We start from the raw sequence: 14,980 nt of genomic DNA on the forward strand, positions 1-14,980 counted from the left end.
TCCTGACTTCTCCGCCTATCACCCTCACCTTGACCTCCTTCCACCTATCGCATTTCCAACGCCCCTCCCCCAAGTCCCTCCTCCCTCCTCCCTACCTTTTATCTTAGCCTGCTGGACACACTTTCCTCATTCCTGAAGAAGGGCTCATGCCTGAAACGTCAATTCTCCTGCTCCTTCGATGCTGCCTGACCTGCTGCACGTTTCCAGCAACACATTTTCAGCCCTTATTCATAAGACACCTTACTTATTTCAAGTATTAATATGCAAAATCTTCTCTGAAGATCTTGCAATACATTTACAGCCTTCCTTAAATAAGAATACTGTAAAATACTATGATTCTATAAGGTGACCAATACTTTACACAATAATCAAGATGTGGTCTTACCAATGTCTTCTGTACGTCAAGCATAATCTAGCTACTTCTGCAATCAATTCTATTCACAATATATAACATTCTGTTAGCTTTCCTAATTATTTACTGTACCTTCATACTAATCTTTTGACACTCATGACCTAGGACACTGAGATGGCTCACCATTTATTTAACATGGTTCTTTCTTATGTTTTCTGTCAAAATTGACAATTTCACATTTTCACACATTATGTTCTATTTGCCAGATCATTGACCACTCACTTATTGTATTTATATGTTCTTCTAGCTTTCTTATGTCCTCTTTACTACTTGCTTTTCTATCTATTTGTTCAGCATCAGCAAATTTGATAACTATACCTTTCATCCTTCACTCAAGTTCTTTATATAAATTGCAAACATTTGAGGTCCCAACACTGATCCCTGTGGCACAGCACTCATTGCATCTTGCAAACCAGAAAATGACTCATCCTTACTCTTCTATTTCCTGTTAGGTCACCAATTTTCTATCCATGTCAATATTTTACCCTCTACACCGTGAGATTATATTTCCCCAATAATCAAATACAATTGGTCCAATATTCTGGAAATCTAAGTACAGTATGTCCTCCAGGTCCCCTTTAGCTGTGGCATTTATTACTTCCTCAAAGATCCTCAATAGATTGATTAGACATCTTTGCTCTTTCACAAAACCAGGTTTACTCTGCCTGATTACTATCAACCTATCTAAGTACCATACTATTAGTTCTTTATTAATAATTTTCAACATTTTCCGTATGACAGATGCTAAGCTATTTAGCTTGTAGTTTCCTGTTTTCTGTCTCCCTCTCTTTATGAATGAAGAAGTTGCATTTACCATCTTCCAATCTAATAGAATCCATCCCAAACCTAGGAAGGCAAACTTGTAGTTGGTAACATTTCCACATATCTGCTGCCATTGTCATTCTAGGGTGGATTCACCTGACTCGCACAAGAAAACTTGAAATGAAAATGATTTATACTTACCTTCATGGACCTTGTCTGATCCTGATGCCCTAGTTCTTTGACAGGTTTGCGAGAGTAAGAAAACCACCTCTCCCTATTCAGGTCACAAGTTAAATCACAGATTCAACCTTGATAACATCGTGAACCCAATGCTCAAAGTTAAGGAAGATCCCATTGGTTTTGAGAAGGGAAGTCCTTCCCATTTGTAATTTAAAACAGGAATTGGACAATTAATGTAGGAACGGAGTGGGGAAATGACCTGCTTTATTTTAATTACCAAGCACTTCAGCCCTACTGTCTAATTTCTTCAATAAGAGAATGCTAAAATCAACTTGAGCATTTCAACAACCACTGTATGAATTTAAAATTCAATCATCAAATAATGTTTTTGAAAATATGCAAATTCTGCAGCTCTACTTTAAAAAGCAGTGATTTTTTTGAAATTTATAATGAGCAAATTGAGTCTAATTTTGAATCTTCTTTGATACAGCCTTATCTGCACTGATGTGCATTAGATAAATTCACTTTTGTTTTCCTACCAAGACTCAACTAATATCACACAACAGCTGCTTTCTTAATACAAGCAAGTAAATTTGTTTGTAGATATCGACAACTCATTGTGGAAAAGTAACTGACGTGAATTTGATATAAAAGTGCCTGAAGAAGGGTCTTAATTTCAGCCAAAGGATTATATCTTGATAGTAAGATAATATAAATGAAAGTTACCTATATTGTTGCTGTTTGTGTTTTTTGGCCAATATCGAGTAAATAATAAATTTCAGTGGAAATGAAAATTAATTTCAACAGATTCATTGTGCATTGCTAATATTTTTTGTGGCTTGATTTGAAGAAAATATGTTGTTGTACTGCTATATATTGTAGTACTGGTTATCATTCTTGTTCCTTTTACTTCTGTTTTCATTAGGAAATCAGGTGCTCATAATTCACCAATTTATAGCATTTTTTTTCAAATTTCTTATTGTTAATTGCTGTTGATTCAGTGTAAGTTGACCAATAAATCCATGCTAAATTAACAAACATTGCCAATGTAAACTTTCAGTTCACCTGCTTATATGAATGCATTTGATTGATTGGGTTGTCTTTTATCTAACTTATAGCTCATACTGCTTGAAGGGACTGTTGCAGTGAGAGGCACTTTTGCTTATGTAGCCCAACAGGCATGGCTCCTTAATGCAACTTTGCGTGATAATATCTTGTTTGGCAAAAAATATGAGGAAGAAAGGTAAGAGTTCACTGTTTTTAGTGTTATTTCCTTGCTGTTTTTCAGGATTCTGTTCCACAGGTGTTAGCTTTCACCCAGGCAGTGAAATTAATGTGTGAACATTGGTTATGAATGTTGGCAGGCTTTTTGGTAATGTCTAAAATCTGCAAATATGATTTTTGCTCTTCATTCCATTTTCAGGTAAAGAGCAAAGGTTATCTGTAAAGTGTGATTTCATTGCTTCTTTTCAGCTCTATTCTGTGAAAGGGGCAGAGTCACAAAAGTAACATGTCTTGTTTATTTCAGTACTCAATCAAAGACATTTCCCCCTGTCAGTGCTCATATTGATTTGGCTATTAGTAAATTGTAAAATAAATAAAGTGTGTTGCCCACTTAATGATTGGGATAAGATTTGTGACCTCACTGTGTAGGAAATTGGAGACAACATCAGTATTTTTCTCATTTAATAACAGTGTGAAATTGCCATTTTATTTTTTTAACAAAACAGATCAATAGTATGGATTTTTCAAGCGAGTTCTTCTATTCCAGAAAGAGAAGTCCACTAACATCCTATATTTGATATTCCAGTCAGTTGCTGTTATATAACTTGGATTACTTGAGAGTGCTTTTGACCCTGGTTCAGAAGGTTGTGGCCTTAAATCTTTTGGAGATTAACATTGTACTGGATGATATCCTAATGTCTTGCTTGCCTCTTCAGGTGAATGTCCTGTTCAAAGTCAACATTCTTTTTCACAGTCCAGTGAAATGTCACGGTGAAATAGCAAGGTTCTCTGCTGGAGACTAGCTCATTCTGTTTTGCTTCAAAGTGAATTAGTTCTTCACACCTGATTTAAGCTCAACACATTGATTAATGACACTGGACTCAAATTGCTGTGCACCAGTGTTAAACCAACAGGGATATATCTTGTAGCTAAGTCAGAATTGTGTTGAGTTTTTGTTTGGAAGATTTTTTACTTTGAGGCCAAGTGGGTTTTCCCATCATCTTATCAAAATTGCCGCATGCCATCTCTCACATCCATTTCATCTTACTGTGTGCCACTCCCAGCTATCTCTTGAAAGATCAGTGTTCCTTGCCTCCATATCATCTTTATAAGCCCATTGTATACATGGATGAGCACTGGTATTCTGAAGCGGTCCTGCACATTAGCAGACAGACTCCGAACATATTGGACAAGGAAAAAAGTGGCACTGTATTTCTCTCACAGGGACCAGGTGGATGGGCTTGCTGGTCCAGAGGAGAAGTGGCCTCTTCCTAGAGGACAGGAAGAGGGGGCTGCATCACCAGATCCTGCAAGCCTGGTCTGAGGTTGCCACCCAGGTCAGTGTCATCTCTGGGATGTGGGGACAAAGCTAACAATGCTGAAAGAGGGTCAGTGAATCTCCCACTCAACCTCTCACGCAATAACCCTATGCTGCCTCCCCAATTCTCTTTGTACACCTCACTACCCTTCCCCCACATGCACCAGCACTAACAGCTCTGCCATCCACTGTAACCCCACATTTTAGTGCCCTTTTATTCATTACAAAAGAAGATAGTTCACAACAGGGCAGAGGCATCCATAAAGGTAGACATCCATTGTCTTCACCTACTTCATTGCCATACCACCTCTAACTATTGGCCATTATGTTTTCTTGTTAATTTGTCTCATACATTCCGCTAGCCTGCCCTTACCCTTGTCCTATGCAGCGAAAGACCTATCTCCATCTGAAACATAGTCTCACTCTCATTCTCTGAGATCTAGAAGATGTCCTGAGCACTTCCACCATCACAGATTTTGGCATATTGGGGGAACCAATAGACGTAGAAAGTGCAGGTAACAAACTGATGAGCATTTTAAGCAACAGCTCCACAGCTGGCCAAGGGAGAAATGGTCCAGGCAGATTGCATTCAAACGATGGCTGAAGACCATCTGCCCAGGTGTTAGTAATCAGAGACTTCATCTAAATGCAAAGGGTGAAACAGCAGCAGGCAAGCATGTGGAATGCAATCATTGCTTAAGTTGTAGCAGCCATGGACAGCCAAGTCCTGCACTCTCAAGGACTACTGTAAAGGCACATATACCTGCAATCAACTGCCCTAGCCATTATTCCTCAGGGCCAAAGATATAGTGACAGAGGAGTGGAGAACAGTGACCCAATCCAGAGACAGAGCAAGACAGGAGGCACCCAGTTGCAGGTGGAACCAACATAAACACTTTCCACTCAAAGTGACCTGACCCTCCACCTCCATGGAGGCTTGGATGTTCAAGCATCTGGAAATACCCTTGACATATTTGGTCCATCCAAACACAAGCATTTCCTGGGTCACCCAACCAAACCTACAGGACCAATGGACTCCACTTCTGAGCAGGATCCCTTACCATGAACCAGGGACTAGATTAAGAAGTGTAGTGGATGGGAGAGAAAGAAGAAAACTCATTGACTGAACTTTGGTAGCACAGCTGAAAAGGCTGGTGTGTGACCATCAGTTTCTACATAAATGATCATGATGTTAATTGTCATTTGTTTGTGAGTCTCTGAATAAGTGCTACACACATCTTAACATCTTCTGTTGCATGTCAAACCACAGATGAGGCTCCATGGTTGGAGGTTTGCTTTGCACCATTTAGAAGCATATACATTGGATCATGATGACTTATTTAACCTTCCTTATTCAACATCTCTAATGTTTGGTTCCCTCTGAACACAAAGGTGTAGCTGTCAAAGAGTTATCCAGCTGTGGCTGTGTCAAGGAAATTGAACATACAGAGTGTGTTGATACTTAGGTTGGCCAGGATGAAGAATGGACTTTTAATGGTTTGATAAGTGCTGCCTTACCACCTTGACCTATTACTATACAGACCCTGAAATTACTGTGCCATTTGATAAGATTGTGATCTGATTGTGGCCTCAATTCTACTATGCTGTCTGCTCCCCCAAAACCCTTGTTGACCAAAAATCTACCAAACTCAGCCTTGAACATATTCAATGACTGAACCTCCACTGCTGTCTAGGGAAGAGCATTCCTTAGACAATGACTGACCTTCTTAGAGAAAGAAATTCTCCTCATCTCATTTAAAGTGAAAGCTACTAATTTTAACTATTTCCCAGTCCTAGGCCCCTCCCATAAGGGGAAACATTCTCTGATCCTTCATTCTGTTAAGTCCCCTTGGATCCTGTATGTCTCAATAAGGTCAACTTTCATTCTTAGCATATATACCGAAAACGTTTAAGCCAGGAATCTGTCAATTGAATTTTGTCTGAACTGTTCCAAATGTAGTTATATCCTTCATTAACTTAGATGTGATCTAATCAAGCTGAAAATGTGTTGCTGGAAAAGTGTAGCAGGTCAGGCAGCATCCAAGGAGCAGGACAATCGACGTTTCGGGCATGAGCCCTTCTTCAGGATTTCTTTCCTGAAGAAGGGCTTATGCTTGAAACGTTGATTCTCCTGCTCCTTGGATGCTGCCTGACCTGCTGCACTTTTCCAGCAACATATTTTCAGCTCTGAACTCCAGCATCTGCAGTCCTCACTTTCTCCTAGTAATCTAATCAAGGTTCTGTACAGCTGAAGCAACATTTCCCCACATTTACATTCCATTCCACTTACAATAAATGCCAGCATTCCATTTGTCTTCCTGTAAACACTTCTGTACCTGCATATCCATTTTTGGTGATTCATATACCAGTGCACCCAGGTCTTTTTATGCTGTATAATTCTGCAGACTCAATCCATTCAAATACTAAACTGCTTTTCTGTTCTTCCTGACAAGAACAGGTTCAATTTTCTCATAAGACACTCCATCTACTCGCTACATGAAAGATGCACATGTGTCTTTTTTGTCCACTGCATCTATATTCAATACAAATATCCTCCTTCATGTGCTATTGAAGAAACATCAATAACTTTCATGATTTTTCAGTCTTCACTGTTCTCACTAAGTTTTATACTTCTGCATACTCTTCATTAACCACATCTACTATTTTAAACAGAAATTTTAATCTTTGACGAGTAGAGTGAGCAAATTTTATATACTAATTTTAATAAAATTTTTTGTTCTGATTCTGGCCTGATGCTGTGAATACACTCTGATGAGAAATAGTAGGTTTTGTTAAGAGAAAGCAATAATGTTCTCACTGGGTAAACTTTCTAAAAGTAATTGTTGTATCATGCACTGTGTCAAGTTTCCTTGGTATCTTATTGTAGATTGGCTCAACTATATAGATATTGCAATATAGGTTGCATTGGTAGCTATAAAATGGCTTACTACAAAATAATTATTGTAAGCCACTTTATAGGTACCAATGAGTTCAATATATTGCCATCATCAAATCAGTCAGTACTTTTAATTTCCTTAACTTTACATTAATCCTTATAATGCAAAAAAGCAAAATAACATTTTAATTAATCTATCCCACACACTATTAAAACACAGCACAATCTAGTAAGTGGATCTGAAAGCTCAGCATTTATGGATAGAGAAACAGAGTTAACATCTAATACAACCCAGAAGAAGTTAAAGAAGTTTGTACATTCCCCTTTCATCACTAGATTACAACTCATTGTAATCACTTCAAATAAGTTTGCCTATTTTTGTTCCAATGTTGTCTTTTCGTCTAATAAATAGATCTGCTTTCATCCTTATGCTAACTGTTTTTAATTCTTACATTTTATTGAGGCCAGCATTTTTTTCTGCACTGTTTTGAAATAAGCAATCATTGCCTTGTGTGCTCTGTGTCTTTGCAATTTACCTCAGTCTAAGGAGTAAAATTTCTAGATGATTAATTAATATGTTAAATAAAATACAATAGTGATGGCAAGTTGGGTGATGTGTTGCCACTGCCCTGTGGGAGCTGTTGGAGAACAGGGTGATCCAGGGCAAACGCAAGTTTGTACTTCAAGAAACTTTGGATTTTAGTTGAGGAGCTAGGGTCTGAGCTGCTGATATTTCATATTATGAAGGGGAAAGGTTTCTTGGATGTTTTGCTCTTGAAAGTGGACCTACCCCTCAAATTAGGTAATTTAAATTTCATCCGTGATCAGAAACAAGGGGATGTGACTCAGGTCAGGCAGATATGAGGACACAGGGGTTTGCATTCAAGAACCTCAGCTCCTGCAGTTGTCCAGTAGTTACAAGATACTTGCAAGCTGCATGAATGAGAAGAAGAATTGCAGCGAAAATGAGTGAACTGACCATTGTACCAAAATACAAGGAGCCATTCAAGTAGAGAGAGGAATTAGGAATGTAGTAGTGGCGGGTGACAGTATAATTAGGAGATCAATAGGCTTTTCTGCAGCTGTAAGCATGAATCTTGAAAGCGGTGTTCACCTATGCAGTGCCAGGGTAGGAATATCTCAAGACTACAGCGGAGCTTGGCATGGAGCTCGACAGATGGGACTGGCGACAGATGGGACTGGCTTCACATGAGCAATGTTGAACTGAATAACTGTGTGGCTATAGAGAAGGCTTAAAATTAAGTAGAAGAATAGAGGACTTGAGAGAGGGAAAACTGATGTTTACAAATCAGAGGGTACAGAGTAGCTTTTAAGATAACCAGATAGGAAAGGACAGAATATACAAATATTGAAGACTAGAATCGAATAGAGTCAAAATTGGAAACACTGGTGGAAAGGAGAGATTAGTGACTATTTAAATATGTGTAGTATTCGGAGCAAAATAAATGAATTAATGGCATAAATAGAGGTTAATGGGTATCCTGTAGCGATTGCAGAGGCATAATTAGAAGGAATCAAAGCTGAGAACTAACTGTTCTGGGTATCTGACATTCAAAAGGATAGGAAGTGGTCAGCTAGCTTTGTTAGTATAAGATGGAATAAATACAATGGCAAAAAATGATCCTGAATCATAAGATGTGAAGTGTATTTGCATTTTCTTATTAATTATTCACAGGGTGTGGACTTAATAGGCCAGGTTAGTATTTATTATCTATCCCTAGTTGCCCAAAGGGCAATTGTGAGTCAACCACATTGCTTTGGAGCTCCACTCACATATATGTAAAAAGATAGGCGGAAGTGAGGACTGCAGATGCTGGAGATTAGAGTCGAGGTATGGTGCTGGAAAAGCACAGCAGATCAGGCAGCATCCGAAGAACCGATGAATTGACGTTTCGGGCAAAAGCTTTCATCAGGAATGGCTTCTGATGAAGGGCTTTTGCCCGAAACATGATTCTCCTGCTCCTCGGATGCTGCCTGACTTGCTGTGTTATTCCAGCACCACACTCTTGACTATGTGTAAAAAGATAACAAGGATAGGTGACACTGGTGGGAATAGTTTGTGGGTCCCACAACAGCATCTATATTGTAGCTCAGAAAATAAATTAGGAAATAACGTGGGCATGCAAAAAAGATAGTACATTAATCATGGGTGATTTTAATCTTCTTTATGTTGGAAAAATCAAATTGATACAGGTTGCCACAAGTCAGAATTCATAAAAGTTTCCTTGAACAATATGGAATAGATGTAATGAAGGATCAGGCTATTTTAGATCTGGTAATGTATAATGAGGCATGTTTAATAGTAATAAATGATCTCAAAGAAAAAGGTCCTCTAGAAACAATGACCAATCGATAAACAGTGGCAGTTGTTCAAGAAAATAGATTTGCAACAAAGAGATATCCCAGTAAGGAATTAGGATTCTGGGGACACAATAAACCAACCATGGTTAAACAAAGAAGTAAACGATAGTATCAAATTGGAAGAATTAACATTCAACATGGCAAAGATTAGTGGTAAGTCAAAATGTTTAATGCCAACAGAAGATGATCAAAAAATGGCAAAAACAAAAGGAGATAATAAACATCAAGGGTACGTGAACAAATGATTTCAAAATAGACAATAAGGACTTACTTCAGTATATTAAAAGAAAGAGAGAGTCCAAAGTGAATATCGGCACCTTAGAGAATGAGACTGGGGAAATAATAATGGGGAACAGGAAATTATTTGATTAAGATTTGAATAAATGCTTTTCATGGAATGAGCTGCCAGAGGAAGTGGTGGAGGCTGATACAATTGCAACATTTAAGAGGCATTTGGGGGGTAAATGAATAGGAAGGGTTTGGAGGGATATGGGCCGGGTGCTGGCAGGTGGGACTAGATTGGGTTGGATATCTGGTCGGCATGGACGGGTTGGACCGAAGGGTCTGTTTCTATGCTGTACGACTCTTATGACTCTTAAGACACCATTAACATTCTAAAATAACAATATAATCAAAGAATAAAAAAGGAGGGAGGAAATAAAAAACTATCACTGAAGAAGTACAAGAGCAACTATTGGGGCTAAAGTCAAATATATTCCCCTTAGAAGATGGTTGTTTCCTAGAATATTAAAGGAAGTAACCATGAAGGCGGTGTATTAATGAGAATGTAACCTGTCAATATCTTTGCTTCATTGTTCTAGTGGGGAGTAACCTCGTTTCAATGATTTACACTTGCTCTCTGCCATTTTTAACAGGGTCAGCAGAATTTTAATTTTCTGTCAGTTTTTTTTAACTTTCCATCATTAGGCAATCAACTTCTGCCATTATATTTTATGACAGAAACCCAAGTGATGAAGAAAAGAATTGGAGTAAATTTTTCGACATTTTACAAGTTTGTTTTACAATAATGCATATTATAAACATGCACATCCTAACCAGATCATCTCAGTTTCAAAGTTTTTCTTTATCTCAGGCAGATGTGACTGTCCAGTTAATGCCACCACCTGCATGCAATTAACCTAATTCATATATATTTAACAATGTTAGCATAACAACTTGAAAAGATAGGGGACACAATTTTTTTATGTTGATCTAACAGTCATACATGTAAAACACTCGCGTTACTTCTTTTCTTCCTTTTGTGGCATTGTTTTCTGAAGCTTTCAGGAAATTAGTGACTTGAAATATATTTCATAAACCTTCAGAAAAGGTTCTGAAGAAGACATACCAAATTCAAATTGCTAACCTTTATTTTCTCAATGGTTGTACCAGACCTGCTGAGTTTCTCTAGTATTCTGTGTTTTTTAATAATGCTGGCAGCCAATTAGTGCACTAAATATTTAGACGTGCACTGTGATGCCGAGGCATACAAGGCTATTGATCAAGTGCTGGAAAATTGGATTATAATTATCAGGTGATTGTTTTTGACTGATGCAGACTCAATGGGCCAAAGGGCTTTTTCAGTGCTGTAGACCTCTATGACTCTATAACTCTTGAGACCTGGTTAACCATACTGAAAGGAAGCCAACTTGGATTTTCTAATTGGCTGGCCATTTTCCAATGTGGGAGGGTCCTGCTGCAATCAGAGACTGGAGGATTTGAGTTATAAGGAGAGACTGGATAGGCCGGAACGTTGACATGGAGCGTAGGAGGTTGAGGGGTGACCTTATAAAGGTTTATAAACTCATGACAGGCATGGTTAAGGTGAATCAGAGAATCCCTACAGTGCGGAAAGAGGTCATTCAGCCAATTGCAGTGGCAACAATTTTTTTCCCCATGGTAGGAGAATTCAAACCGAGAGGGCATAGGCTTATGATGAGAGGGGAAAGATTTAAAAGGGACCTGAGGGGCAACTGTTTCACACAGGTGGTGGTGCATATATGGAAGGAGCTGCCAGAGGAAATGGTAGAGACAGGTACAGTTACAACATTTAAAATACATTTTGGACAGATTCATGAATAGGAAAGGTTTAAGGGGATTGGCCTGGATGAGTTGAACCCAAGAGTCTGGTTTTGTGCTGTATGACTGTATGACACTAAATCACTCACCATAACAACCCTGTAATTTTCACGGATTCTTTCCTTGAATCGGACTACATATCTCTTCCTCTGTTTCCCGCTAGCAGTTGGGAGGTCTGTATTATAATCCCAGAAGATTGCAACATTCCTATTCCTGAGCTGTACCCATAATGCCTCACTCCAAGCTTTGGAGAGGATCAGAGAAGGTTTACCAGGATATTTCATGATCTGGAGTGTTTCAGTTATGAGGAGAGGGTGGATAAACTCATTGTTTTCACTGGAAAGACATAGGCTGAAGGGGTCTACAAAATTATTAGAAACATAGATAGAGTGGAGAGTCAGAGACTTTTTTGCAGGATGGAAAAGTGAACTACAAGTGGGCACAGGTTCAATGTGAGAGGGGGAAAGTTGAGGGGAGAAGTGCGAGGAAACTTTTTCACAAAGGGTAGTGGATGCCTGTGACACACTGCCAGTGAAGGTGGTAGAAGCAGGCTCATTAGCACAGTTTAAGGTGTATCTTGATAGACATGTGGATGGGAGGTGAACAGAGGATTAGAAACCATCTATGGGAAAATACGTAGTGGGTCTAAATGAGGATTAGGAATCAGAGAGGGCCTAACACCCTGTTCCTGTGTTGTACCTTTCAATTACGTACCATCCATTACAAAAGCAGTGGTTGCTGACGTGACCAACTGTGGACAGCTACTCATAGGCGTTCATTGGAAAAAGCATGGTTCTGAACACGATGTTGTCATGTTGACTTTACCACATGAGTATATTACTGCACATGCACTGGAAAGTGTGCAATGTTGAATTGGGATTCCAAGGTGGGGAAATGAGATGCCAAGTGCATGGGCGGAGCCCCTAGAGTGAGGGGGCAACAGGGAGAGACACCAAGTCCTAATCTGTTTTCCACCCCCTGGTCCTTTCACTCCCCCAGCCCATCCTGAAGCCTGGTCCCACTGCATCTCCCACATTCTGCACAAATGTAATTTAAAGCAGCATGTAACGTGTATGCATCAGTATCAGCAAGCACAGTCACTTAAAAAATGATGTATTTTATAAATTCAGCCCCCCTATGGATGGACTGTATTACACACAGAATTGATTTCTTATAACTGTGATTTATGGTATGTGATTTATATAAAGTTAAATATTTATTTCAACTTTGGATTTTGAACTAGTGACATGGGTTTTCGCTCATGTGTATGAATGGGTTTAATGATTGACTATCAGGCTTTCTGGGGCCTTGATTTCTTTTTATAAATGGTATGAGAGAAATAGTTCCTGGAGTGTAATGTGAATTTATTTGCATTGGGAGTGTTGAACAATGTAAACTGTGAAGTGAACCATGAAGTCTTTAAATTAGAAATGTCTGGAACTGTTTTATTTAGGCTTAGCAGAATTACTGTAACTTAGAAAACCTTTTCTGGTTTCAGCTTGCAAAAGTCTTGGTAGATATTAAATTTGTAAAATTGTTTATCCTGAAGACAGTTTAGACCTGTTAAAAAATAGATCACCTCTGTGCGAGGAGTTTACTTTGAACATTCCATACCAGAAGTTTTGATTAGAACCCTAAAGCTTAGTTTGTGAACATGTCAGGAGGAGGTCATCAGATTCTCCAGACCAGGAATTGAAAGCAATAGTTAAGTTACCTATAGATGTGAACGAAAAGGGCTTCTATCTGGTGTTTGAGTACTGTAAAGGAATGGCTTTGGCATAGAAAAACTATTTTGCTGTGTTTTGAAACCTTTGTCATTGTCTTATATGTAATTAGTTTGGTTTATTATATTTTTGATCATTTTCTTTTGTGTAATAATTTCTGTTTTATTATTAAACATGAAGCTTCAGCATTGCTTGCTTGCATTTCAATGAATGACTGTGTTAAATAAATTATCCGTTAAACCATATATCAGTATGGGATCTGATATGTCCAGTAATATCATCAGCTAGGATCATAACATGACATTTGATAGATGATGCATATAACGCAGAGCATTGTTAGACAGCTACAAAACAGTTTGATTGCATTATAAAGCAATGGACAAATTGTGCTTCATTGAAACCTTTATGTAGTCAGCCAGTTAACATTGGCACTCTTCTTTTAAAAGCAGAAGCTTTGAACTTCTGCTTAGGTGCCATAAAAAATGAAAGACAATTTTAGTTTTCTGTGTTCTAGCCAACAGAAACATGGTTGGACTTGATTATTATTATTGAGCATATGTATTTAACTACTGAATGGATCAATAATCAATATTGAAATAAAACGAACAATATCTCTGTCTTTACACATTCTAGGTATAATAATGTGTTGGAGGCTTGCTGTTTATATCCAGACATAGAGGTTCTACCATGTGGAGACATGACTGAGGTAAAAAGTATTTTGTACATCAGTGATTTGACAGTGTTGTAAATTCATAATTTCCATGTTCTCAGTGCAGAACCATACTAAAGGGAGGTCTCACTGGTAACTCTAGTCCTTTGCTCTAAACTTCCTTCAAGTTTGGTTCCCCACAGGAAACATGGGATAAGTGTTATTTCATCTTGTTAGCCAAGATATTCATCAAAGTTAAAGAATGGAGCTCTGTTTGCTGCTTGTTTGTACACCACGACATAAGAATTGTGGAACATATATACAGGTGCAAAATTTATGTAAATTAATGGATATAAATTGCTTTATGGCATTCAAAGGTCATGAAAGGTGCTATATAAGTGTGTGCCATTCATTCATTTTAAATATTTTGAAGACCGTAACAAGAGACCTAGGGCTGGATTTTGCACTTGGGAGCTAATTTTGGGTGTTGTCTTTTAGCAATGTTCATTTATGATGCAGGAAGGGTATAGGTACAGATGCAGTCCAGTGATGTACTTGTAATGATGTACTGGGGCTAAGGTGATTGATCTCCAACAACCACAATAGATTTGCCTTGTACTAAGTACGACTCCACACAGCAAAGAGATTTAACCCTGATTCCCATTGACTTTGTGTTTGTTGGAGTGCTTGCCACCATATTTGGTTAGATACTGCCTCGATATCAAAGGCAGCCATCTCACCTTAGGAGCTCGGCTCTATTGTTCATATTTGGACCAAAACCATAACGAGGTCAGGATCTCTGTGTCCATGGCAGAACCAAACTGAACATCAATGAGCAGGTAATTCCTGATATATCAATCCATGAGGTTACAAGTCATGGTTGAATGTAAGTCTCCAGCTACTGTTGGCCCATCATGAAGACCCAGTCTTGAGTTTCCAGATTTGTGCAAACTTTGTCCTATTTAGCACAGTGGAAGTGCCACACAACACATTGGAGGACTTCAAGATGGGACACTTCTACCAATACTATCATGGATGGAGGCATCTGCAACAGGTGGATCGATGAGGATTGGTCAAGTCAGTTTTTTTTCCTCTTTTTAGTTCATTCATCACAGCTGCAGACCGATCGTAGTAGTATGATGGCCAACTTAGTCACGAAGGACTCAAAGCCCTCCGCTTCTTTCTTTCCCGCCGTACCGACCAGTACCCTTCCACAGACACCCTCCTTCGACTGACTGAACTGGTCCTCACCCTGAACAACTTCTCTTTCCAATCCTCCCACTTCCTCCAAACGAAAGGAGTAGCCATGGGCACCCGCATAGGCCCAAGCTATGCCTGCCTCTTCGGAGGATAT

The 14,980-nt window shown here is 38.8% G+C and overlaps 1 protein-coding gene across 3 annotated transcripts in view; it reads left to right on the forward strand.

Annotated features, from left to right (window-relative positions):
* Window positions 1-14,980, forward strand: part of LOC122557198 (multidrug resistance-associated protein 5-like) — a 188,352-nt gene that overhangs the window by 92,690 nt on the left and 80,682 nt on the right. For all 3 annotated transcript variants that reach the window (XM_043704622.1, XM_043704624.1, XM_043704623.1), the window contains 2 exons: window positions 2,473-2,597; window positions 13,611-13,683. In XM_043704622.1, the coding sequence (XP_043560557.1) occupies window positions 2,473-2,597; window positions 13,611-13,683 (198 nt within the window). The remainder of the gene's footprint in view (window positions 1-2,472; window positions 2,598-13,610; window positions 13,684-14,980) is intronic.

This window comes from Chiloscyllium plagiosum, chromosome 15 (assembly GCF_004010195.1).
Source record: "Chiloscyllium plagiosum isolate BGI_BamShark_2017 chromosome 15, ASM401019v2, whole genome shotgun sequence".
In the NCBI taxonomy this organism is placed as follows: Eukaryota; Metazoa; Chordata; class Chondrichthyes; order Orectolobiformes; family Hemiscylliidae; genus Chiloscyllium; species Chiloscyllium plagiosum.